At 40.8% G+C, this 27596-nt stretch overlaps 1 protein-coding gene across 3 annotated transcripts in view; it reads left to right on the top strand.

Moving 5' to 3' along the window:
• LOC103113137 (ubiquinol-cytochrome-c reductase complex assembly factor 1) overlaps window positions 1–27596 on the top strand; it is a 116129-nt gene that overhangs the window by 72668 nt on the left and 15865 nt on the right. For 2 of the 3 annotated variants that reach the window (XM_060188841.1, XM_007522644.3), the window contains one exon: window positions 27135–27212. The exons of the other annotated variant lie outside the window; for it this stretch is intronic. In XM_060188841.1, the coding sequence (XP_060044824.1) occupies window positions 27135–27212 (78 nt within the window). The remainder of the gene's footprint in view (window positions 1–27134; window positions 27213–27596) is intronic. 3 annotated transcript variants of the gene reach the window in all.

The following is a 27596-nucleotide window of genomic DNA, read 5'->3' as shown; positions in this document are numbered from 1 at the left end:
TGGAGTTGGAGTTCCAGAAAGTTCATTGTTTTGCCCAAGTTTTTTGGAGGGGATACTATATAGCTTTAAGTTGATAAGGCCGTGAGCAAAAAAGAAAGAGGATAAGATCACTTTAGGGGCTGGAGAGATGTAGAGCAGTTGTTCACCAGCCTTCCATGCCCCAGACCCCAGAGATCAATCCCCAGCAACTCCTGAAGCCAGAGTTGAACAGTGCTAGAAAAAAACAGATTGAGAGCAAAAATTGGAGTATGTTGATTCCTTGTCTACTTACTGTTCATTTTCCTATCCTGTGGTACCTCCCCCACATCAATCTCATGATAGTTTTATTGTGTTTTTCTTAACTGTAGAAGCCTCCCACTTCTTCAGTGCTTTCCCAAGCCGGAGGCCCCTTTTATTCAGGATTTCTAATCCAGTGTGGCAAAGGTTTCCTATTCAATGGGACTAGTAGAGACTAAGGGGGCAAAGACAGATGAAAATACTAACAATGTTCTGAATTTGTTTCCTTTTCCAGCGTTTAGAGGCTTAATGTTTCCACATCATCTGAATTTGTCTCAGTTGATTTTACAGTTATTTTTCAGAGACTCATGGGTTATGTTTTTTTAAGAGTAGAGGAACATGGAGACTGAACATCATGCTTGGAGAGACTGAGCTAGGAGACTAACAAAGGCAGTATTATACTGTGCATGCATGGCAAAGCCAATAAATGAATCCAGGAGACACCTAGATGTGTTTCTAGAGGAGAACGTGAGGGGGAGGGACCTGGTGAAAAGGCAGAAAGGTGGGATTAAGATAAATTAAAGTGGGGCCTGCATATTGAATAAGTGAACAACCTCTTCCTGTTCCCAACTTTTCTTAAGATTTTTCATTCTGCTCAATTTCAAAGTTTAAATTAATCTTTACCATGTACCACATACTGACCCTTTCAACTGCCCCCACTCTCACCACTCTCCTACTTAGGAAATTTAATTTTAAATCTTTTTTTTTTAAATAAACTTCTCTCTTTTTAAAATTTTATTTATTTATTCATTCCCTTTTTGTTGCCCTTGTTGTTAAATCTATTTCTACCTGATATAGCAATGTTTGTTTTATTTTTTGAATCCTGTATATGCTGGATGTTGCTGGAGAATCTTAAGACTGTCAAATCTGGAGGAGGCTGGGTGGTAGTGCTCAACCAGGACCTTACCATGCACCAGTGCCCAGGTTTAAGCCCTCAGTCCCCACCTGCAGGAGGGAAGCTTCATGAGCGGTGAAGCAGTGCTGCAGGTGTGTGTGTGTGTGTGTGTGTGTGTGTCCTCTCTGTCCCCCTTCCCTTTCCATTTTTCTCTGTCTCTATTAAAAAAAAAAAAAACTGGAAAGAAACCTTGAAAGAATCCAGTCCAGAGAGTCTCAGTATGATTCCCAGACCTGCAGCCTGAACATCATTTGGAAATTTTTTTTAAAATGCAGGTTTAAGGTCGTGCCTCACATACTACCAATTATCTTGTAATATTGAATTTATGAATCCTTAAGCATCTCAGTAGGCCATGACGCCTATTTGATTGTAATCTCTTAAAAGGGAGATGCTGCATCTTTTTATTTCATTAAAAATAGTTATAAGTTCACAAATCACAGAACTCATCATATTAAGTGTTTTGAGTCAATTTATAGTTAACAACCATCACCACTAACTCTACAACATTACTGTCTCCTGAAAAGAAGCCCTATTCATTATGTCTCTTCCTACTTTCCCCTCCACAACCCTTAATAGCCGCTGCCCTATTCTCTGTGTAGATTACTTGTTCTGAGCATTTCATTTAAATGGAATCATTTAATCTGTGATCTAAACATATTTTTCTTTTTTATTTGATAGGACAGAGAAATTGAAAGGGGAGTGGGAGAGACAGAGGGGGGGAGAAAGAGAAAGAGAGAGGAGAGAAACTTGTAGACCTGTTTCACCACTTGTGAGACTTCCTCCCCCCACCAGGTGGGGAGTGAGGGATTTGAACCTGTGTACTTGTGAATAGTAACATGTGTGTTCAACCTGGTGCATCACCACCCAGCCCCCTCACTAATTCTGGTTTCAAGGTTCATCTGTGTTAAACTATATTTCAGTACTTCAGTATTTCACCTTTTTAAAGTTATTTTTTAATTTTTTTAAATTATCTTTACTTATTGGATAGAGACAGCCAGAAGTCAAGAGGGAAGGGGGTGATAAAGGGAGAAAGACAGAGAGACATCTGCAACAGTGCTTCACCACTCACAAAGCTTTCCCTCTGCAGATGGGGACCTGGGGCTTGAACCCGGTTCCTTGAACATTATAACATGTGTACTCAACCATGTGTGCCACCACCTGGCCCCCCCCTTTTAAAAATTATTTATTATGACAGTGAGAGAGGGGAGAGGGATGTGGTGGAGAGGAAAGGAGAAGAGAGGAGACCAGAACTGTTCAACTCTGGCATAAGGTACTATGGGGCTTGAAATTGTAGTCTCTAGGGCCTTACACATGCAAGGTGGTAGTCTAATAGACCCCCCAATCCTTTAGATATTTTTCATGGGTGGTCTCTTGAATGAATTTACTGCATTTTTATTATTCAGTCATCAATGGATGTATATTTGTACTCTTTCTCTTTTATAATGCTGCTGTGAACATTAAAACACAGATTTTTGTCTGAACATGTTTGCCTGTCTCTTGGAGATATGCCTAGGAATTGAATTGCTGGGTTGCCTAGGAATTCTGTATTTAACTATTTTACTAACTTATATATTTATATCAATTTATTTGAAGTCCTAGGATGATATTTACCATCTATTTGTTTATGATGAGTTTACATTTTCACAGTCTTTTTTTTTTTTTGCCTCCAGGGTTATTGCTGGGGCTCGGTGCCTGTACCATGAATCTACTATTCCTGGAGGCTATTTTTTTCCCTTTTGTTGCCCTTGTTGTCTTATCATTGTTATGGTTATTGTTATTGTTGTTATTGATGTCATTGCTGAATGGTTCAGAGAGAAATGGAGAGGGGAGGAGAAGACAGAGGGGGGAGAGAAAGACACCTGCAGACCTGCTTCACCGCTTATGAAGTGACCCCCCTGCAGGTGGGGAGCCAGGGGCTTGAACCAAGATCCTTACGATGGTCCTTGTGCTTTGTTCCATGTGTGCCATGTGTGCTTAACTTGTGCTACTGCCCGATCCCCCATTTTCACAGTCTTAATCACATTTCTCATTTTACTGTGAAGTACACCTACCATTTTCAACAGTTAAGAGAAGGGGTGGTATGGTATAATGTGAGGAGTCCTAGCCAGCCAGGCCATTCTTTCGGTGAGTTTGTGTAAATGATATCACCCCACCTCTCTGGGGAGGAGAGTTAGATGATTTCTGAATTCTCTTCCAGACTTAGCATTCTACAACTCTGTGAAAGTTTGAAAAGCTAGCCTTGTGTTAAATCCCAGAGCTTGTGTTGTGTTGTTTCAGCAGTTCATCACCCTCTGTCTGATTTCTGTTCCCAGACACAAAGTTTTATGCATCTCTCCATCCATTTTATTGTGTCCATGTAGGTTGTATCTTTTCAGATAAGTCTTTGCTAAACAGGAAGAACATTCCAGGCAGAGAATATAGTATGGGTAAAGATAGAATGGTGTGAGGGTACAGTTTGCCTTCATTTGGAGACATGTTTCCTTCTTAAGGGTACTTCAGACTCACTTTCTGAGTAAGGAAGTTCACTGATTGGCTCAGAAGTCTGGGTCAAAAATTGGATTTTCTCCAGAGTGCTAGTTTAGCTTGGACTCTCGAAAATGCCCTGCTTTCTCCCTAAAGGTTTTAGTTACATAAAAGTATTAGAAACATAAAATTTTACAATATGATCAGTGCAGCACAAACTGAATTTCTAACCTTGACTAGAAACATATATGGAAGGCTTTGTATTTTAAACTCCTTTTCCAGACTCCTGCCTTCATGAGCAGTTATTGTACAGTTCTTTGCATGGTCACTGTTCTCTTCCCTTTTACTGGAGGGCAAAACTAGGGCAGAGAAATATATTTTATTCACTTCTGAAAGGTTACAGTAATAAAGAAACTCTTGTTAACATCAGAGAACCTTGCAGCCAAGAGTTTTCACAGTCTAGCATTGTTTATTTTACATGTAATTTGGAACCTTCTGCACTCTTAAAATATTGGCACAAAAATGTTTTAACTGTTGAAGTACTTCATTGCATGCAGCAGTAGTGTGGAATCAGAGGGCCAGCAGTACTCTGGAGAGCTGTTTTCCCTGTTCTGTTTAAGAGAAGAATGTGTGTGTGTGTGTGTGTGTGTGTGTGTGTGTGTGTGTGTGTGTGTGTGTACCCACCCAAAAAACGTTGGTGCTGGCATTTGGCAAAAGGCAGATAATATGATCAAAGGACCAAAAGTTTTCAGATTGGTCAGATCTAGATCTATGACTTTCATGTCTGCCCCTCATCTCTCCTTGGCTGCAAAATATTGACAGCATCATCTCCATCACAAGGCAAATTATAATGATTAAATGAGATGGTGTTTTTAAAATGCCTAACACAGAGTTTGACCCATATTGTGCATCTCTGTGCATCTCAACCAAATAAATGAGTTGTGTATATGTGAGACAAGGAAATAATGAATAATTATATTAAAATATCTAAAGCTGTGTACTAATAGGAATGGCAATGTAGGCGCAGAATTGTTACGCCATATTTATGGTTAAATAAAGGTAATCCTGTAAGTTCATCAGGCTAGAGAGTTTCATAATGCTAAATACAAAGTGGCATATATATTGATAGGTAGGGCAAACTAACTGAGCTAACCTATTTCCTATGTTAAGGACTCAGTGCAGAAGTGCCTTACTCCATCAGAGGGTTTTATTGTTGTTAGGTTTAAATTAAAACTTGGATGGCTGGGGAGATAGTTCAACTGAGGTTCCTATTCAAGCCCTGTCATTGCATGTATGGGCTGGTGCTCTGGCTCCTCTCTGTCTGTCTGTCTGTCTATCTATCTATCTATCTAATGTAAAATAAAAAGAAATTTTAAGAAAGAAATTGACGCGAAAATAATTGTGGAAGGATGACATGACTTAAATGGTAAGAATTTGAAGCTGGTGGGGTCTGTTGGTAGTGCAGCAGGTTAAGTGCACATGGTACAAAGCCCAAGGACCGTCGTAAGCACCCTGGTTCAAGCCTCTGGCTCCCCACTCGCAGGGGAGTCGCTTCACAGGCGGTGAAGCAGGTCTGCAGATGTCTATTTTTCTCTCTGCCTTCCATTCCTCTCTCAATTTCTCTCTGTCCTATCCAACAACAATGACAGCAATAAGAACAATAATAGTAACAACAACAATAAACAACAAGGACAACAAAAGGGGAAAATAGCTTCTAGGAGCAGTGGATTCCTAGTGCAGGCACTGAGCCCCAGCAATAACCCTGGAGGCCAAAAAAAAAAAAATCGAGGTTGGTAATTGGCTTCCTTAGCTCCAGGTTTAACCTGTTTACAGAGTTTGCAGGGCCTTTTCTTTCCCCAATCTACCTCACATCCTCTGGGCTTAACATTTAGCTCTTTATTAACTTGGCCTTTGCTAAGATGCATGGATTCCCCAGAGCTGACTGGACTCTCTGTAACTTATCTGGTCTAGGGACAGAGGCCTGCTACCTCATAAACTCTTCCAACAAGTTAGGCACATTCTCCCTTGGCAAAAGTGGCAGGTATCACTTCTATGAGGTGAGCTTTGCAGAGCTGTCACCAAGCCAGATTCTTCACCAGCTATCTCCAGTGGGGAGCTCCTTCCTCTATAGGAGTTCCACTTCAGTTTTAAGAAAAAGCATGCTCTGCTAGGAAGCATACTGTATCCACCACACCCTATTCCCCACACTGGGCACCTTGTAGTAAAGCCAGCCAAAGAATCCCACACTCTGTGGCCCAGATCCACTTTCAGTGCCCACCAATGGAACAAGAAGTGCTTAGGATTTTTCAGACCCTTTATTTATTTATTTATTTATTTATTTATTTATTTATTTATTTTATTTATAAAAAGGAAATACTGGCAAAACCATAGGATAAGAGGGGTACAACTCCACACAGTTCCTACCACCAGAACTCCATATCCCATCCCCTCCCTTGATAGCTTTCCTATTCTTTAACCCTCTGAGAGTATGGACCCTAGGTCATTGTGGGATGCAGAAGGTGGAAGGTCTGGCTTCTGTAATTGCTTCCCCGTTGAACATAGGTGTTGACAGGTCAATCCATACTCCCAGCCTGCCTCTCTCTTTCCCTAGTGGGGGTGGTTTCTGGGGAATCAGAGCTCCTTACCCAGAGAGAACTATGTTACTTTCTAGAAGACATTTTCCTTTGGCTTCTTGACCCCCAAGAGCAGTCCCTTTGGATTAATTAGATATATGCAGATGCATATTTGAGTCAAGAGACCAGATCATTCTCCTCAAATCTAGTGTGGACTCTTGTTCTCTTATAATTTTTTTTATTGTGATTAACAGTGGATGACAAAATTATAAGATTACATTGTATAGTTCTACACCACACCCACTACCAAAGTTCTGTGTCTCCACTCTTCCACTTGCCAAAGATAACCACTATAGTTTTCACCAGTCTTAGAAACAGTATACTTGCTTCCTTTTTTCCCCAAGTTTACGTGTATAAGTTCTCTAGAGTTCACATGAGTGAAAGCATCCATTAGTTGTCTTTCATCTCTTTAGTTATTTTGCTAAGCATAATCACCTACAGTTCTATCCATTTTTATCCCAAAGGACACAATTTTTATTTTATTTATTTTATTTTCCCTTTTGTTGCCCTTGTTTTTATTGTTGCTGTTGTTATTGTTGTTGTCATTGTTGGATAGGACAGAGATAAATGGAGAGAGGAGGGGAAGACAGGGAGGGGGAGAAAAAGACAGACACCTGCAGACTTGCTTTACCGCCTGTGAAGTGACTCCCCTGCAGGTGGAGAGCCGGGGCTCGAACTGGGATCCTTACGCTGGTCCTTGCGCTTTGTGCCATGTGCACTTAACTGCTGCGCTACTGCCCGACTCCCAGGACACAATTTTTTTTTTGATATTCTATTATTAATGAGGAAGATAGGAGAGGGAGAGAAAGAAGCAGACATTACTTTGGTACATGTGTTGCCGGGTATTGAACTCACAACCTCATGTTTGAGAGTTCAGTGCTTTACCCACTGCGCCACCTCCCGGGCCACCAGTATCGTCTTTTTTATTGCAGAATAGTATTCCATGAAATATATATCTTATAACCTCTTTAGCCAGTCATCTGTTGATGGGCATTTAGGCTGCTTCTACTTTTGAGTATTGTGAATAATGCAGCTATGAACATAGGGGTGCATATGTCCCTAAGATTAGTGTTTGAGTTGAACCCTTGTTCTTTTATCCCCCTCTCACTTGGCACTTTGTGCTACCATGTTAACACCTACTTTCTCAAGCAGTTAACCACTATAACATGGGCTTTAAAATCAGATGGGGGAGTTGGGTGATAGCGCAGCAGGTTAAGCGCCAGTGGCACAAAACGCAAGGACCAGGCATAAGGATCCTCTGGCTCCCCACCTGCAGGGGAGTCGCTTCACAGGCGATGAAGCAGGTCTGTAGGTATCTATCTTTCTCTCCCACTGCCTTCACCTCCTCTATCCATTTCTCTCTGTCCTACTTAACAGTGACATAAATAACAATAATAACTACAACAACAATAAAAAACAAAGAGAAGAAAGGGAAAATAAATAAATATAAAAAAATTTATTGGGAGTCGGGCTGTAGCGCAGCAGGTTAAGTGCACGTGGTGCAAAGCGCAAGGACTGGCGCAAGGATCCCGGTTCGAGCCCTGGCTCTCACCTACAGGGGAGTCGCTTCACAGGCGGTGAAGCAGGTCTGCAGGTGTCAATCTTTCTTTCCCCCTCTCTGTCTTCCCCTCATCATTCCATTTCTCTGTGTCCTATCCAACAAGGACAACAATAATAACTACAACAATAAAACAACAAGGGCAACAAAAAGGAATAAATAAAATAAATATTAAAAAAAAATTATTAGGCTTCTCATTTGTTCTCTAAGCCTCTCTTGCCCTGGAGTCCTTGAAGAACTGGCTCTTTCCTTCCTATCCTCAACTCAGAAGGCTTAGGAGACAGTGGTGTGGTTTGGGGACAAGTGCGGGGTTCAGAATATGCTAGAGTTGTCTGGTCTGAAGCAGTGAGTGAGTATGGATGTTTGAAGGAACTGAGTAATGGAAGACTAGATTGTTCTTACTGATGGCTAGGAAGCCCAGGCAGGGCTAATTCTGGCTAGTAAGAACTGTAGAGCTATCAGTGTTTATATTTTCTGCTACTTCAGTGACTGTCAATCTCCTACAAGCTTGATTTAATTTTAATTATGATCAACAAGTCTGTTGGATAAGAGGGGTACAATTCCACACAATTCCTACCACCACAGAGTTCCGCATCCCATGCCTTCCATTAGAAGCTTTCCTATTCTTTATCCCTCTGGGAGCATGGACCCAGGATCATTATGGGGTACAGAAGGTGGAAGGTCTGGTTTCTGTAATTGTTTCTCCACTGGACATGAGCACTGGCAAATTGATTCCTACTCCCAGCCTGTTTCTGTCTTTTCCCTAGTGGGGTAGGGCTCTGGAGAGGTGGGCTTTCAGGACACATTGGTGAGGTCATCTGCCCAGGGAATTCATGTTGATGTCACGGTAGCATCTGCAACTTGGTGGCTGCATAGCATTAAGATATAAAGCAGAACAAATTGTTTAATAATCAGGGACCTAAAGGTAAGAATAGAGCAGATGGGTGTGAGTTCTAATCCCTACTTTGTCATAGTTTTTAGCCTGGAGACCCTGGATAAATCTCTTTACCTCTAATTTTTTTTCCATTCCTACCTTTATAAGATAAGCTGCTCACGGGTGACTTAAGTAATAAAATGCTAGTGCATGGGCTGTTGTAGACTGTTGATGGAAAGAGCATTGCATATGGAACTTTTTTTTAAAAAAAAAATTTATTTGTTCATTCCCTTTTGTTGCCCTTGTTTTATTGTTGTAGTTATTGTTGTTGTTATTGATGTCATTGTTGTTGGATAGGACAGAGAGAAATGGAGAGAGGAGGGGAAGACAGAGAGGGGGAGAAAAGATAGACACTGATTGTGAAGGGACTCCCCTGAAGGTAGGGAGCTGGGGGCTCGAACCGGGATCCTTACGCCGGTTGTTATGCTTTACCCGCTGCGTTACCGCCCAACTCCTGCATATGAAACTTTTTAATACACCATGCATAGGCTGCCTTATCTCAAGAGTTTTACTGTACACATTTGTTGATCCACTGGGTTCCAGCTTTCTGTAGGATTAGGATTATATCTTTTATCTTTGTGTCTCCTGTACTTTCTGGTACAGGTCATCTACACAGCAGACATTCAGTTGTAGTTGGCCGAGTCTGTTCGGATGTCTTGGGCAGAGGAGGGTATGCGTGAATGTTTTAGTTTCTTCATCTGAGCCTAAGGAAATAGTAACCCCTTATTTTGGAGCCTTAGAGGACAATTTAAAACGTTGTGTGTGAAGTGTTTGGAGCCCTTTGAAATGAGGGTACTATAGAAATTAATGGTGTTTTTGCTGTTCTTGGGAAAGCCTTTTGTGGTTCCCAGTGAATAAATTACTTGGAGTGAGTTTTCTAACACCTCATACTCTACTGTGTTCACTCTTTTTTTTTTTCTGTCTGTTTTTTTTTAATAACTGTCTGCTATAATGCTTCTTTACCCTGGCTTACAAAGATATATACTTTTTGGTTTTGGACTTTTGACCCTTTCTGCTCCCAGGAGAGAAATTTCTATCAGAATAATAAAATTCATATAAAGTGTGTGCATTGCCCTATTTCTGTTCGTTGGGTAATTCAGCTGCTAGATTTAAGAATCAGCAGACTTGTAGTTTTTTTCACGGTTTGGGAGAAAGTAGGAAATGATTCCCATTCAGCATTCAGTGATATTACAAGTTCTTCTACTCTACTCCTTTTCATTTCCCCTATGCCCTTTTACTAACATTCTTAAGATATCAAATAGACTTTATTGTCTTTGGTACTTTGGTGCAGATATTTATAGCTGCACCTCTTCTCTTTCAGTGTCAGAATATGTTTATCAGCTGCTGTGTTTAAGGTCCCAAGCCAAGTCATCTGTCAAAGAAGGACCTCTTTCTAGAGAAAGGAGGGGATAGGAACATTGAACTTGGTCCTAAAGCTATAAATATCTTCCTAAAGCCAGAAGAGTAGGAAATTACACTTAATTCTACCATTAGCTAGCAAGTTTAGCTGAAGAGCTTAGATGTGGTTATTCTAAGGATCTTTCTGGCTTAGAAGAAAGAAAAAAAAATAAAAAGCAAGAAATTTTCAATCAGGGGTTGGGTGGTGGTGCACCTAGTAGAACATGTGTATAACAATGCTCAAGGACCTGGGGTCAAGCCTGCAGTACCCACTTGCAGGGGGAAAGCTTTACAAATGGTGAAACAGTACTGTGGGTGTTTCTCTGTCTCCCTCTCTACCTCCCCCTTCCTTCTCAGTTTAGCTTTGTCTCTATCAAATAAATAAATAAATTGAATTTCCCTTTTTTTAAAATATGGAAAGCCTTTTCTTTTAGTTATCTTATTTATTTATTTATTTATTTATTTTGCCTGCAGGGTTATTGCTGGGGCTCAGTGCCTGCACTACGAATCCACTGCTCCTGGAGGCCATTTTTCCCATTTTTTTGTCCTTACTGTCACCTTTGTTGTTATTGTTATAGCTGTTGTTGTTGTTGGATAGGACAGAGAGAAATTGAGAGAAGGGAAGACAGAGAAGGGGAAAGAAAGACAAGACACCTGCAGACCTGTTTCACCACCTATGAAGCCACCCCCCTGTAGGTGGGGAGCCGGGGGCTTTGTGCCATGTGAGTTTAACCCACTGTGCTACCACCTGGCCCCCTTTTTATTTTTAATATATTTTACTTTTTATTTTAATGAGAGAGATACAGAGAGAAAGACCAGAGCACTGCTCAGTTTGGGCATATGGTGGTTTGGGGGATTCAGTCCGGGACTTCAGAACTTCGGACATGAAAGTCTTTTTGCATAATCATTATGTTGTCTCCCAAACCCTAAAAAATAAAATTTCAATCAGGTGTAGAATTTGCAACAGTAAAAAGCAGTTTATTAGGCTTCTCATTTGTTCTCTAAGCCTCTCTTGCCCTGGAGTCCTTGAAGAACTGGCTTTTTCCTTCCTATCCTCAACTTAGAAGGCTTAGGAGATAGGGCCAGGTGCCACGCACCTGGTTGAGCGCACATGCTACAATGCACAAGGACCCGGGATCGAGTCCCGGTCCCCACCTACCGGGGGGAAAGCTTCACTAGTGGTGAAACAGTGCTGCAGGTAACTCTCTGTCTCTCTTCCTCTTTACCCCACCTTCCCTCTTGATTTCTGGCTGTCTCTATCCAATAAATAAATAAAGATAATTAAAAAAAAGAAGAAGAAGGCTTAGGAGAGAGTGGTGTGGTTTGGGGACAAGTGCGGGGTTCAGAATATGCTAGAGTTGTCTGGTCTGAAGCAGTGAGTGAGTATGGATGTTTGAAGGAACTGAGTAATGGAAGACTAGATTGTTCTTACTGATGGCTAGGAACCCCAGGCAGGGCTAATTCTGGCTAGTAAGAACTGTAGAGCTATCAGTGTTTATATTTTCTGCTACTTCAGTGACTGTCAATCTCCTACAAGCTTGATTTAATTTTAATTATGATCAACAAGTCTGTTGGGTAAGAGTGGTACAATTCCTACCACCACAGAGTTCCGCATCCCATGCCTTCCATTAGAAGCTTTCCTATTCTTTATCCCTCTGGGAGCATGGACCCAGGATCATTATGAGGTATAGAAAGTGGAAGGTCTGGCTTCTGTAATTGTTTCTCCACTGGACCTGGGCACTGGCAAGTTGATTCCTACTCCCAGCCTGTTTCTGTCTTTTCCCTAGTGGGGTAGGGCTCTGGAGAGGTGGGCTTTCAGGACACATTGGTGAGGTCATCTGCCCAGGGAATTCACGTTGATGTCACGGTAGCATCTGCAACTTGGTGGCTGCATAGCATTAAGATATAAAGCAGAACAAATTGTTTAATAATCAGGGACCTAAAGTAAGAATAGAGCAGATGAGATTTGGTGTCTCCATTTTGGAAAAAGCTAGGAAGTCTATTTTAGGTATATTCCAAGGGGTCCATGACTTTAGTAATGATTTTTTTTGTTTAAAGGAGGTGATTACTATAGACTCTTAGGAGCTCTTATCATGAGTGAGGCAAAATTGATGATGCCTCTTGCTCATACCTCCTACCACAAAATAGGCAGCTATCTGTCATTTTCTCTTTCTGGTCATTGCCAGAAAGTAGTAACTAAGGTCTGGTGGCTATGTGAGAAAATTAAGAAAGCTGGGGGCTGGGCAGTAGTGCAGTGGGTTAAGTGCACATGGCACAAAGTGCAAGGACCGGTGCAAGAATCCTGGTTTGAGCCTCCAGCTCCCCACCTGCAGGGTGGTCGCTTCACAAGCGGTAAAGCAGGTCTGCAGGTATCTATTTTTCTCTCTTCTTCTCTGTCTTCCCCTCCTCTCTTGACTTCTCTCTGTCCTATCCAACAGCAACAGCTATAACAACAACTACAACAAGGGCAACAAAATGGGAAAAATAGCCTCCAGAAGTAGTGGATTTGTAGTGCTGGCACTGAGCCCCAGTGATAACCCTGGAGGCAAAAAAAGAAGAAAAGAAAGGAAAGGAAAAGAAAGGAAAGGAAAGGAAAGGAAAGGAAAGGGAAAAGAAAAGAAAAGAAAAGAAAAGAAAAGAAAAGAAAAGAAAAGAAAAGAAAAGAAAAGAAAGCTAAAGTATCCAGATAGATTAGAGCCAGGCACTGATTTGGCTGCCCCAGATGTGTTGTGTTTCTAGATCCTCCAATGAGGCAGCTATAATACTCTTCTTCCCTATTGTTTCTCTGAAATGTGAGCTGAATGACACTATGGAATTGGTTAAAACTGAAGGGTTCCAGCTGGAAAGGAGGGACTTCTTTCTTTATGTCAGTTGTCATCTATTATCCTGACCTTTTCTGAACGGTAGGAATATCTGCCTTAAGTGTTAAATATATTGTAATCCTCCAGGAGTGAGGGAAACTGTAAAAGAAAGAAAGGAAGGAAGGAAGGGAGGGAGGGAGGAAGGAAGGGAGGGAGGGAGGAAGGAAGGAAGGAAGGAAGGAAGGAAGGAAGGAAGGGAAGAAAAGCAAGCAACAGCAAAAAGAAAACAAACAAACAAAAAACACTGGCAGGACTTCAGTTGACTCAGATCCAGTCCTGACTTTTCTTCTAAACTTGGCTATCTGCTGCCTTACTTATCTCTCTCACTTCTCACTTTTTCCTCTAATATCCATCCTTTAAATCAACATTCAGACTCATTTTCCTTAGTGCTACTACTACTCATTGCATAGAAATTCAGTGACTCCTCTTGCCTTTTAGAGTATCATGTGCACTATACGCCTTAACCTAAGTGCAGCTCTCTCTGTGATGAGAACAGTCCAGTGCTGTATATCATCTTTGGAGCTTTGAATGGCAGGATTGGGTTGATAGCACTAAATTTCCATCTGAAGTTGACATTTTATTTTACTTGTCATGTCCCCATTTCCTTGTAATAGAATGTAAAACTCCAGCTCAGGAATTGTTTTTCTTGCTTGATGTTATAACTTCAGTTCCTGGGTGTATTTGATGCCTGATTAGATCATTTAACTTATGAAGGCATTATGAATTATTTTTCTTTAGTTCCAGCAGCATTGTTAATTTGTATGGTTCTCCTACAGTTTGTTCATTCCTTAATTAATTCAAGGAACGTTTAGCTACTTCACATGTTAATACCTAAATGTTATTGCTGGAGAGTTATACGAAAAAGAAGTGCTCTTGTAAAGCTTGCAGTCTAGTTTATGCCAAGATGAAAAATAAAAGTTGAGTCTTAGGTTAAGTTCCAAACTAAATAGGTAAATAAGATATGAGTTCACCTGGCTTTTGTTTTTACTGTAGACTTCCTAGAGAGGCTGGCTCAGAGCAGGACAGAGAGAGGGCAAGATGGAATTGGACAGTAGGCAATCCCCAGGTGCTGAGGGGAGGAGGAGAGAGACTGTCATCAGTATTACTTGAGTGAGTATAATTTGTGACTGTTAACTAGTGACTACATTGGGAAGAAGAGGAGACCAAAGTCTGTAACACAAAACAATAAAGCAGACATTCAACATCCTAGAATTGGTCACAGAATGTTAATCTGTCATTGTTACTTCTTTACTCCTTACTGTAGGAAACCATAGGCTTTCTAAAATGCTGAAATGTAGGTCATCTGAGAAAAAGGCTGTTTTTCTGCTGTAAAGATGAATCAGGAAAGTCAGGTGTTTTGTCTACTTATCATTCAGTTCACAGGTGTGTTGCTCACAGAAACAAGGTCTCTGATGCCTCTAGTCTAATATTTGTGTTTCAAGGTTCCAACAGCACTGCTATTCACTTCCTAGTATATTTCACTTTATTTTATGTTTTGCCTCTAGGGTTATCACTGGGGCTTGGGTGCCTGCTGCTATGTATCCGCTGCTCCTGGAGGCCATTTCCCCCATCCCCCCATCTCTTCTGCTTCCCATTACTACACGCAGAGAGAAGGCAAGACTTTTGAAATCTCAGTGTGGAGAAGGGGATACATTTTGCATCCTTGAAATATTTGTGTCCAGGCAGTGTGACTTCTATCTTAGAACTGCTGAGTGGGATTGGACTCTGATTGGGGTCAGTAAACTCCATCTGAAGGACCTCAAGTACTGTCTCTAGGTCTTGGAGGTTGTTTAAATCCTCAGCATCCAGGATGAGTAACTGGCAGGGGTCCATTAACAAATAACTCACTAACTTGTGAGTATCCATTCTTAGTTGTTTGACTTACACATATGTATTTGAGATGACCACAATTGATGGAGAATAAGAATTATTAGTTTGTCACTGTCTCCAGATTAGATAATTTAATAGAAAATCATTTTAAAGGCAGAGGTCTGCCTACTACTTTACTGTTTGCTTAAATATAGTCATGAGGTCTAGGGTGCAATTGAGAACCTGCAATGTTTCTGGAAACCTAAGGGGTCAGCATCTTCTTGATGCTGTAATCAGATCTCATGACTGCAGGAAGCAGGCAGAGGACCCAGAAGAATGATATCCACTGACATATAGTGAACAAATTACAGCAAAGGGGTTCAGGTTCCTAGGGCCTGGTGTGCTGTACTCCTATTCCACTGGAGACGCCTGCCAGGCTCAAGCTAAATACACATCTTGCTCGTATTACAACTTGTCCAAGTAAGATTTTCCATTACCACAGCATAGGAGACATTGAGGGCACAGTGATTGCTAGAACCCTATAAGACTGGTTGTTTAGTGCTACCAGGGTCAGAAAGTCATCGGCCTATGATTGAATATAGCTCTTGCATTCTTTCTTCAACTAGCATTCAGTGAGATCTGATTATGTGCATGATTTCGCCTTTTCTCCTCCACATCCACATGATCATCAAATCCTGCTGATCCTGCTATAGACATTTCTTTTGAAAGAATTCCTTCTTTTGTGTCCCTATTGCTACTTACATCTATTCAGTTTCATGCCAAATCCATTGCACACCCTCCTCTTGTATTCCTGCCTCTGGTTCTTCCTAACATTGTGATCTGTACTTCTAAGGTTAATTTTCTGTTTGTTTGTTGTTGTTCTCAGGGCCTCACTGCTCAGGACTGACGTTTTCAGACAGAGACAGACAGATCTTTGGATAGAACATTCTTTCTATCTACAAAGTGCTAATCCTATTCATCCCTCAATACCTAGCATAATAAACACCCTATTTATTTGTTTATTTTTGCCACCAGGGTTATCACTGGGGCTCAGTGCCTGCACTACGAATCCACCACTCCTGGCAGCCATTTTATCCCCCTTTTATTTGACAGGACAGAGAGAAGTTGAGAGAGGAGCAGGAAATAGGGAGAGAGAAAGATAGACACCTTCTTCTTCTAGCGTTTGCCCTTCTTCCGTAGCCAGTCAACAGGTCAGGTTGAAAGCTGTCAGGAGCTGCTTGTTGCTGGCTTTGAAAGTGACTGGGATCCATGTGGATTCAGTCAGCTAGGAAGGATTGTCAGTTTCCCCAATGAATGGGTACTCACAGGATGCACCACGAGAAGGTCGATCCAATGCATCCCAAGATAGACACCTGCAGGCCTGCTTCACCACTCATGAAGGGGTTTGAATCAGGGTCCTTGTGCTGGTCTTTATGCATAGTATTATGTACACTTAACTGGGTGCATCACCAGGTGGCCACCATTAAACACCTCATTTCTTTCTTTTTTTTTTTTTTCGTTGTTATAGTTTTTTTTTTTTTTTTTACCAGAGCACTGCTTCACTCTGGCTTATGGCGGTGTGGGGGATTAAACCTGGGACTTGAGAGCCTCAGGCATGAAAGTCTCCTTGCATAACCATTATGCTATACCCCCACCCTTAAACACCTCATTTCTAAAAGCCTTTCAGTCTCAGATTAATGTTGTCATTTAAAAAAATTTTTTTTAATTTTCCCTTTTGTTGCCCTTGCTGTTTTTTATTGTTGTTGTAGTTATTATTGTTGTTGTTATTGATGTCATTGTTGTTGGATAGGACAGAGAGAAATGGAGAGAGGCGGGGAAGACAGAGTGGGGGAGAGAAAGATAGACACCTACAGATGGGGAGCCAGGGGCTCGAGCCAGGATCCTTACGCCGGTCGTTGCACATCATGCCACCTTCACTTAACCCGCTGCACTACCGCCCAACTCCCAATGTTGTCATTATTATATACAGTGTGTTATATGTTATAATGGCTTGTATATAATATGCCTTTCTTATGGGATTATAAAACTGTCTTATCTTTTCCTCCCATTACGTAGCACTATGCCTAGAAGGTAGCAACACTCCATATAAATGTATTAAGCATGTATCAAGGAATAGAAATTACTTCATGAGACTACTGTTAATAAAATGAGCATTAATATTTGTACATGAATAGTTCACATATTGAAATACCAATTTGAAGAGTCATTTATAACTAAAGTGTGTGTGTGTGTGTGTGTGTGTGTGTGTGTGTGTGTGTGTGTGTGTGTGTGAGAGAGAGAGAGAGAGAGAGTGTTTAGCCAGGACCCCATGCACATGTGATTTCACTGCTTCAGAATGCTTTTTCATTCAAATAGAAAAGGAGAGACCCACACAGGATTAAGTGCACATAGTACAACACGCAAGGGCCTGCCACAAGGATCTCAGTTTAAGCCCTTAGTTCCCCACCTGCAGGGGGGTCTCTTCACAAGCAGTGAAGCAGGTCTGCAGGTGTCTATCTTTTTCTCTCCCTCTCTATCTTTCCCTCCTCTCTCAATTTCTCTCTGTATTATCCTTTAAAAAAAGAAAAAAATAGCCTCCAGGAGCAGTGGATTCGTGGTGCTGGCACCAAGTCCAAGCACTAACCGTGGAGGCAATAACAAAAAAAAAAAAAAGAAAGAAAGAAAGGAAAGAAAAGGAGAGACCCCACAGTACCAGAGCTGCTTCTCTGCTGCCATAACATCTCCCATGCAGTGTCAGGGCTCAAATCTGGGCTGTAATCATATCAAAGCATGTGCCCGACCTAATGAGCTTTCTCTCTCTTGCCCTGAACTTTTATTATGACTGTGTATGTGAGTGTGTACAAGCCAATGGCACTAAATACATCCATATTATTTTGTAACCATTTCCACTATTTATACTCAAAACATTTTCTTCATACTCAACAAAAATGCTATTTAGTAAATAATTCTCATTTCCCCCCCAACCCCAGTTGCTGATTGCCTCTGATTTCTCCATTTTGTCTGTGAATTTACCTGTTCTGGGTATGTCATGTAAATGGAGTGTATAACAATTTGTGTCTGAATTATTTCAGTTAGGCGTAATTGTTTTCAAGGTTCATCCTGGTTGAATCATATCAAAATGTATTCCTTTTTAATGAGTATGTACATACTACTTTCTGTTTGTCCTATCATCTGTTGATAAACTCTTGGGTTGTTGCCATCTTTTCACTATTGTAAATAACGGTATGCACTTCATTCTAATTATCTTTGCATTATATTTGGTTTACAAGTATATATTTTTGTTCCAGATTTCAGTTATTTTGGATATATATACTTAGGAGTATTTACTGAGTCTTAGGGTAGTTCTACGTTTAGCTTTTTGAGAAATTGCCAAACTATTTTCCATGGTGACTACTACATTTTACATTCCCATCAGTAATACATAAGGGTTCTAATATTTCTGCAACCTTGCCAACACTTGCTGTTTTTCCTTCTTAAAATTACAGCCATCCTAGTTATCATGAATGGAATGATCCTTTGATGCATTTAACATAGTGTGTAAATCCCTATACAGGGGTTTTTTTTCCCCCCCTTGAAATTGAACTTGTGTCAATTTCAGTATTTTTCCTGTGAGTTTTTGATAGTTTCTGGTCTAAGTTATTTGGCTATTGTCTTGTTCGAGTGACTAGTGTGAGAGAGAAACTTGGTTGTCTGTTTTGGGGAGGGTGAGGGACACAGAACTTTGTGGTGGGTACAGTGTGAAACTATACCCTATAATCTTACGATCTTGAAAACCACCATTAATCACAAATTTTTAAATAGCTTGAAAAAAAAGAAACTTAGTTATCCACTGTGGGTTATCTTAACCTGATATTGTGATTTTTTTCCCCTCTATTCATTCAGAAGCTCTCCTTTTTACTTCATGCTGCTATAAAATAATTTTAATTCTGAATCTAGGACTCTGGCATATGTAAATTTTCATAGTGGAAAAGACTGCTTTGAGAAGACTGAGAACAAAGAGAACAGAGGCCATGTAAAACATACTATGCAGGAATAGGAGTTGGCCGTCCTTGGATTAGAGAAGAGTTGTATTTGAAAATCATGAAACTAACAGTATCATGTATACTAGCCTCTTCAACCTTTCTTTACTCCGGGAACTTTCTTGAAATTTGTTCAAGTACTTGGACATCAGTACTATGTGAAGTTATTGAGACAGGAAATAAGGTATTGTTTTATTCTACAGACCTTTACACCCAAAGATATGCTGTTTTACCATCAAAGAGCACACAATCTAATGTAGTCAAGAAGTAAAGGGACAGACTATAAGCCTTATTGAAACAGTACAATAAGTTTTCCTGATAGAAATATTTAAAACCATGTGAAGGTAAAAGCAACAAACTTTGAGGAACTTGAGAAACTTCATGGAAGATAAGTTGATGCCTTTCTTTTCTTTTTTTTTTTTTTTTTTTGTACCTCCAAGGTTATTGCTGGGGCTTGGTGCCTGCACCACGAATCCACAGCTCCTAGAGGCTATTTTCCACTTTTGTTGCTCTTGTTTTATTGCTGATGTGGTTATTATTATTGTTGTTATTGATGATGTTAGATAGGACTGAGAGAGATGGGGAGACAGAGAGGGGGCAGAGAAAGACAGACACCTGCAGACCTGCTTCATCGCCTATGAAGCGACCCCCTGCAGGTAGGGGGCCGGGGTCTTGAGCCGGGATCCTTATGCCAGTCTTTGCGCTTTGTGCCATGTGCACTTAACCCACTGCGCTACCGCCTGACCCCCAAGTTGATGCCTTTCTGTAAATTGAGGACAAAAATACAGTTGTCAGGGGCCATGCAGTAGCACAGTGGGTTAAGCACACATGGCATTAAGCGCAAGGACTGGCATAAGGATCCTGGTTCGAGCCCCCAGCTCCCCACCTGCAGCGGGTTCGCTTCACAAGCGATGAAACAGGTCTGCAGGTGTCTGTCTTTCTCTCCCCCTCTGTGTCCTTTCCTCCTCTCTCAATTTATCTCTGTCTTATCCAACAGTAATTACAGCAATAACAACAACAATAATAACAACAATGATAAACAACAAGGGCAACAAAAGGGGAAAAATGTCATACACACACAAAAAAATACAGTTGTATCACCCCCCCCCATATATTTTTTCCCCCACTAGGGTTATCACTGGGGCTCAGTGCCTGTACAACTCTGCCATTCTAGTGGCCTTATTTTTTTTTCTCCCTCCCTTCCCTCCCCTCCTTTCTTCTTCTTCTTCTTCTTCTTCTTCTTCTTCTTCTTCTTCTTCTTCTCCTTTTCCTTCTCCTTCTCCTCCTCCTCCTCCTCCTCCTCCTCCTCCTCCTCCTCCTCCATCATCATCTTCTTCTTCTTTTTCTTCTTCTCCTTCTCCTCTTTCTTCTTTTTTGATAGAGCATGCAAGATAGAGATAGGGAAAGAGATAAAAAAAAGAGGAGGAGGAGGAAAAAAAGAGGGAGAGACACCTACTGCACTGTTCTATCACCAGTGAAAACACACACACACACACACACACACACACACACACGACCTAGAGGCTTGAACCTGGGTCCTTACACATAGTATTAGATGCACTCAGCCTGGTATGCTACTGCCCAGCCTCTATTATGGAGAAGTTTTATTGATTTCTGAGAGAGACCCAGAAAGAACCAGAACATCACTCTGGTGCTTCAGTGCCAAGAATTTAACTCAGGACCACAGGTTTGCATGTGCACTGCTATATAGCTACTGTACCAATTCCTTGGTTTCTGAGCACATGAAGGGACAACTACATTATTTATGGTGTTTGATCCAACTTAGATAAGCATTGCAGTTGGATTTTCCTTCACCCAGTGTTTCCTATCTGTGTGACTTTTTTCTCTTATGTGTAGACCCATCTCAGTATTTGGAAAGGATTGAGTGAATGTATATGTATATGTATATGTATATGTATATGTATATGTATATGTATATGTATATGTATATGTATATGTATATGTATATGTATATGTATATGTATATGTATATGTATATGTATGTATCAGCATATTTCTTGCCCCATGGTAAATATTGAATTATAGTATATATTTCTAGATTGAGATCATTATCACTGCATCTGTAGACAGGGGAGAGAAGAGCCTTTGTAGTAGAAGACATACTTTGTAAGCTGAGCCTTAGAGGATAAGACAGTTAGCATCCTAACGGATAAAGAAGGAAGAGGTTCTAGTAGCGGTATTGCTTAAGAACTAGAAGAGAAGATGAAAGGGAATTGGGCAGTAGCACAGTGGGTTAAGTGCACGTACTGTGAAGTGCAAGGACCAGCGTAAGGATCCCGGTTCAAGCCCCCGGCTCCCCACCTGCGGAGGAGTCACTTCACAGGCGGTGAAGCAGGTCTGCAGGTGTCTATCTTTCTCTCCCCCTCTCTGTCTCCCCTCCTCTCTCACTGTCCTATCCAACGACAGCAGCAACAACAACAATAATAACCACAACAATGATAAAACAACAAGGGCAACAAAAGGGGGAAAATGGTCTCCAGGAGCAGTGGATTCATGGTGCAGGCACCGAGCCCTGGCAATAACCGTGGAGGCAAAAAGAATAAGATGAAAGGGGGCAAACCTGGTTGGATGTATATGTTACAGTGCGATAGGAACTGGGTTCAAGCCCCAGTCCCCACCTTCAGGTAAAGCAGTGGTAAAGCAGTGCTGCAGGTATCTTTCTGTCTCTCTCCTTCTCTATCTCCCCCAACAAATAAATAAAAATAATTTTAAAAAGAATGAAAGTGGGAAGATGGGAGGAAGTGGGCAGGAAAGTAGAGATTACAAAGAACCTTATAGCGATTGTAAAGGAATTAGAACTTCATTTCCATCAGTCACTCTGTCCACATAATCTGAGCAGTCTCTTAAGCAGTCATATAATACTTTTTAAGAGCAGCAACAGTGAGCAGAGGGCAGCTAATCAGCCTTAACTGAATTGGCATCTCTTTAAAGCTAGTATTCCTCTTCAACAACACTACATTAATTAAGTGTGTGTCCTTACAAGATTCATTATTGCTTTATTTGTGTCCCCTGTTGGTTGTCTCATTCATTAATCTGCTGATTAGTAATCCTGAACTCTGCATCCTTACCCCTTTTTGCATCCCGTTTTTAATATACTATGCTGTTCCCCCTTGGGACATAAACTCCAGGACCCGTTCCTGGCCTGTTCGTGTTTGTTTTCTTTGCCCCTTGTGCCTGCCTCTGCTATAACATTTGTAGTATGTGTTAAGTAATCCTTAAGGTAACATTTTTATTATGTCATAAAAACTGCATGGCAAATATATTATAACTCATGGACTTTGTTTAAAAATGAACGGATAATTTATTGAGTGTGTTACATGAGCCTTGCTCCCCTCCCCACTTCAGCTGAAACTTGCTGTTCATTTAGCCTAGCCTCCTATTGAGTGCTTCCACCCTGTCCGCCCTGTGACATGCTGAGAAAGTAGAAACATGGTTGGCTAGAAGTGACATCATAGTTTATGTACTCAATAAAAATTTAATTAAGTCATTATAGGAATTGCAGTCATCATTTAACCCTCTGATTTCTTCTGTTTAGTTTATTATTAAACATTCAGTAATACCAGTCACCAAATTCTGATGGCTTATAAAAGATCTGCATGAATTTTAAAAGCTTAAATAAATGGGAAAATATGAGTAACTGATATAAAAGGAACCTTTTCCGTGGCGGTGCTATATGTATGGCTTTTTATAAGAAGCAAAGCATTATGGAATGGATAAGAGTTTAATAGAAGAACAACCTGATGCTGTCTGGGAAGAGTTTCTCATCTGGTTTGTCCATTTGTGTACTCATGGGCAGTGTGTTCCATAGAGAATGGCAGAAGGAGTATAGGACCTGCATACTAGCAAATGAAAGCTGAGGGAATCAAATCCCAATAGAAGAGTAGGAGAAGATAGTGTAATGGTTATACAGAGACTTTTATGCCTGAGACTCTAAAATCCCAGGTTCAGTCCCCTGCACCACCATAAGCCAGAGCTGAGCAATGCTGGTTTAAAAGGAAAAAAAAAAAATCCCAACAGAAGTTCATCAGAGGGAGTATCCAACTCCCCTTGACTGCTGGGATGACTGAAAGGGTCAGTGTCCAATAGTCAGGAAGGTACTCTCAGTTACCCTCACCTGTTGCTTGCAGATCATGTGTCTTCGATGATCGAGCTTCCACCCTCTTCCAGGAAGGGCCCTTTTCATGATCTAATTCAGCCTGGGTGATGATATCTGAAAACCATTTTTAGCTGTGGCAGTTTGCCTTCTCTCAGCTAAAGGTGATGGCGAGAGAAAGCATATAGGTCATTGAGGTTAGAATGTGAGGCCAGGGTATAGCGGGAGCTGTGCTTATAAGGAATTCTACTCCTGCTCTCCATTCTTTCTGGGCAGTAGCCAGCCAGAATGCAAGTGCATCCCAAAAGGAGAAAAGAGTATACTTAGACAGATCTTGTTGGAAAGCAAGAATTTGGGTTTGCAGGTTAATGTTGACAATCTCTGGAAATGCCCTGCACACAGTGAAGGAGGAAAAGCAGCTATGCAGAAATCAGATCTTATTCCTGACTCTGAAATTAATTTGAAGTATGACCTTGGACAAGTCCTTTCTGCTTTTCTGGTCTCAAGACAAGTTTCCTCAAAGGAATTGAGCTATGTGATCTCTGAGCTTTGAAACTTCCTGGCTTAATGCAACACATCAGCTAGCTCTGCTAAATTGGTTCAGTGCATGTTTACCTCTGGGATATGCTTCTGCTTTTGTTTGACATCTCTGACATTGTCCATTTATGGGTCTGGCTTTTCTTGCATAATTCAGAGAGCAACTGGTATAGTAATAGGGAGAGAGCATAAGGTGGGTATCAGCAGGTCTGAGTTGCAGTCATATTTTCCTTCTACCTCAGCCCATTCTGGAAGGTAGCACAGAAATTAAAAAAAAAAAAAAAAGATAAAAGAAAAGAAAGTGGATATTACTGGAGTGGGGAGTCGGGTGGTAGCGTAGCAGGCTAAGCGCAGGTGGCGCAAAGCACAAGGACCGCGTAAGGATCCCCGTTCGAGCCCCCGGCTCCCCACCTGCAGGGGAGTTGCTTCACAGGTGGTGAAGCAGGTCTACAGGTGTCTATCTTTCTCTCCCCCTCTCTGCCTTCTTTCTCCATTTCTCTCTGTCTTATCCAACAACGACGACATTAATAACAACAATAATAACTACAACAATAAAACAACAAGGGTGACAAAAGGGAATAAATAAATAAATAAATTTTTTAAAAAAGAATATACTATGAGTGGCAGTTAGGCCATAGTAAGGATTCAGCTTCCAGCTCGCCATTCTTGAACCCTACTCTGGGCTGTGGACGAGGTGGTGGGTGTGCCCAGACTAATAAAATTCCATTATGACCTTTGAGTAGTTCACAGACTAGTGGGAGAGATAAGTTCATAGCGGCTTTAAGCCTTGGTGTGCACCCAGGAGAAGTGTGAACAGAACTCTGGGAACACAAAGGATAGGTGGACTAATTTGGCCAGGGTTGAAGGTGGGGTGAGAAAGGGCATAGATTGCACTACCAGCTATATCCAATCTCATATATTCCAGTCTTGAGTTTCATAATTTTCTCTTCCTTTATGAAAATTATCTTGCAAAGTATTGGAATTGGTTTTAGTTGTACATAAATAAACCAGAAGGTATTACTCATAATTCTTTGCAGATTACCAAGACTTTATGCAATACGTTGTTGAATTAATGAATACCATTTTGTTCGCTCTTCAGAAAAATCTTTTGTACAGGGTAGTTGAAATAGATGGCCAGTGAAATAGCTCACTTGAACAGTGTGCTGCTTTGCCCTGTGCAGGATCCAAGTTCAAGCCCAGCTATCAATGCATTGAAGGAAACTGCAATAATGTGGTCTCTCTCTCTGTCTTCACACACTCCCCCCCTCTCTCCCCCCCCCCACATACACACTCTGCCTTTCCAGAGAAAGAGAATGAGAACTCAGGACTCAGATCATTTGACTTACCCAAGATAATACCATATATGTTATATAATCAGAATTATGACATGAACCCAAAATTTCTGACTAAATCCAGGTTAGTTTACTACTTCATTCTTCCCTCTTCAGTGACCATAATATGAAACACTGGATTAAATAACTAAGTCTTTGATTGATAATGGAAGTGCATATGTATGGACTTTGGATTCAGTCTGACCTGTGTGATACTCTCAGCTACTTTAATCATTAATTTTCTGTGTAACATAGAACAGATCACTTCACCTTTTGAATCTTAGGTTTCTGTGTCTTTAAAAGTGTGACCATAGCAGTTAACTACCCCTCTGAGGGTAGGTGATGGTTAAATAAGATCTGTGTATACCTATGTTCATAGCAGCACAATTTTTTAAAATTTATTTTATTTATTTATTCCCTTTTGTTGCCCTTGTTGTGCAGCACAATTTTTAGTAACTCAAACTTGGATGCAACCTCGGTGTCCAACAACAGACAGATGAGTAGCTAAGAAAGTTGTGATATATATATATATATCACCTATTAACGAAATCAATCTTGGAAGAAGCTTGAAGGAATCAATGTTGAGTGAGATAAGCCAGAAAGAGAAGGGTAAATGTGGGATGATTTCACTCATGGGCAGAACTTCAAACAAGAACAGAAAGGAGAAACACAAAGTAAAATTTGGACTAGGCTCAGTGTGTGTATTGTGGTGGGGGGGAGGTTTGAGGGTCCCGGTGCATGATGATGGAAAGAGTCCTAGGCTGGTGGTGAGAGTGTTTTACATGGTGAGATGAAAAATTTTATCCATGTGTCAACAACTGTACAATAAAGCATTATCCCTTCCCCAATAAAATTTTCTAAAAGAAATTCTGATCATGAAGTATCTGGCCCATTAATGAATCTCAGTAAATGAAGGGAACGACGGAGGGCATGGTCATGATCAAGGTTGTTAGACACAAATCTCATACTCTGTATAAAATTCCAACTTATTTTCGGTTTTAAAACCCATCCATTTAAATATTCAAGTCCTTCCTGCATGTTAATAGTGCACCAAACTTGTGCTGGGATCCCATAGAGAAATAAAAGGGGCCCTGACTTCAAACATAGTCTTGGAGGCCAATCTATATATTGAAGACACTCAAATAAGTGCACTCTAGTCTCTGGAAGGTCCTCATGGTCTTTTCCTTAAGAGCAGTTATAACAAGATTTTATAATCTCACCAGGATTATATTTTTAAAACAGTTTCTTAGATTAACAGTCATAATACTTGAGACTAATTTATTCCACCTTCCTTTCTGTAGCCTCAGAGGCCCTCTTTTCTCCTCAGCATCTCAATCACTGTCCTGCTTTTCCTTCTACTTCCCTCCTCTGACAGCCTCCTTCTTGTCCTTTCACCATAACAAGCTCCTTTGAAAGGACCGTAAGGTATTTCCTGACCTAGTTCCAACATACCTTTCCAATGTTCTTACCCATTCACCTTTGCCGGCATTCTTCAAGCATTTTATTTTCTACCTCTGCATTGTTGCACACCTTATTTCTTCTGTCTAGTATGTCCTTTCTTATTTCTTTATTTTAATACTTATTTATTTTGATAGGACAGAGAGAAATTAAGAGCGGAGGGGGCGGGGAGAAAGACACCTGCAGCATTACTTCACTGCTTGTTAAGGTTTCCCTCTGCGGGTGGGGGCTGGGAGCTTGAACCTGGATCAATATGACATGTATGCTTAACCAGGTGTGTCACCACCTGGCCCCCTAGTATGTCCTTTCTTTTCTCCCTTACTCTCTCTTATCAGGCTCCTCTTCTGATGTTCAGTTAAATGTTATTTCCTAAATAATGCTTGCCACATCTCCCCCAAGAAAAAACAATTTGTACTAACATTCATTTACCAGTCACCACTTTTAGAATAGTATTGGAGGCAACATGTTATGGTGTTATTTTTTATTTTTATGTCTATTTCCTCTTGCTAAACTACCTCTCTTGTCAAGAAACCATTTCTTATATTTGTGTTCATTGGATCAGACACAAAACCTGACATGTAGTTGGGTTCAGTTCATTGAGCTGAGTTACTTCTTTGTTTAATTTGGGATCAAAACCTAAAAGAAGCTGTCAAATGAGGGAGAATCCTGATAGATCAAAGGAAGTGGATGCAAAATGGCAGTTTGACCTATTGAGACCCTCTCTCATTGTTCTACTAAGAAATTATGGTAGTTAAGAGCCAAAAATCATACCTTTGGATTTTTTTCTTTCTTTCATACTTTTTGTTTCTGTCATTTTGTTTTCATAGGTTAATTCCTATATCCTGAAGAAGAACATGATCCTTATGACAAATAATTTCTATGCTGCAATCTTGGGATATGATGAGGTAAGATCATTTGCCAAACCTTAGGCAAAACAGTGGTCTCCCCCAAGAAAGATTTGGATGCAAGTCTCTGAGAGAAGCTTCAAGGACCATCATCACTGTCTGCCGCTATGGCCTAGTATTTATTTTCTCATCTTTATTGCCTTGACAACTAGAGTGAATGTGCCAAACAGTTTCCCTAGTGCTTGGGAAGACAACACTACTTAATATGGTCAAATCATTCAATTAACCAACATTTATTCAGCACCTGTGCAGAGTTGGATGGAGGGACAAAGTCAGATTAGTCACTGTCTCAGCCCAAGTGCCTCTAGAAAGAAGAAAACATACACACACAAATAGCATGGTCTCTTGGACAAATTACACATTTAAAAATATATAGTTATTTTT

This window comes from Erinaceus europaeus, chromosome 1 (genome assembly GCF_950295315.1).
Source record: "Erinaceus europaeus chromosome 1, mEriEur2.1, whole genome shotgun sequence".
Taxonomy (NCBI): domain Eukaryota; kingdom Metazoa; phylum Chordata; class Mammalia; order Eulipotyphla; family Erinaceidae; genus Erinaceus; species Erinaceus europaeus.
This window is presented reverse-complemented; position numbering and strand designations above follow the sequence as displayed.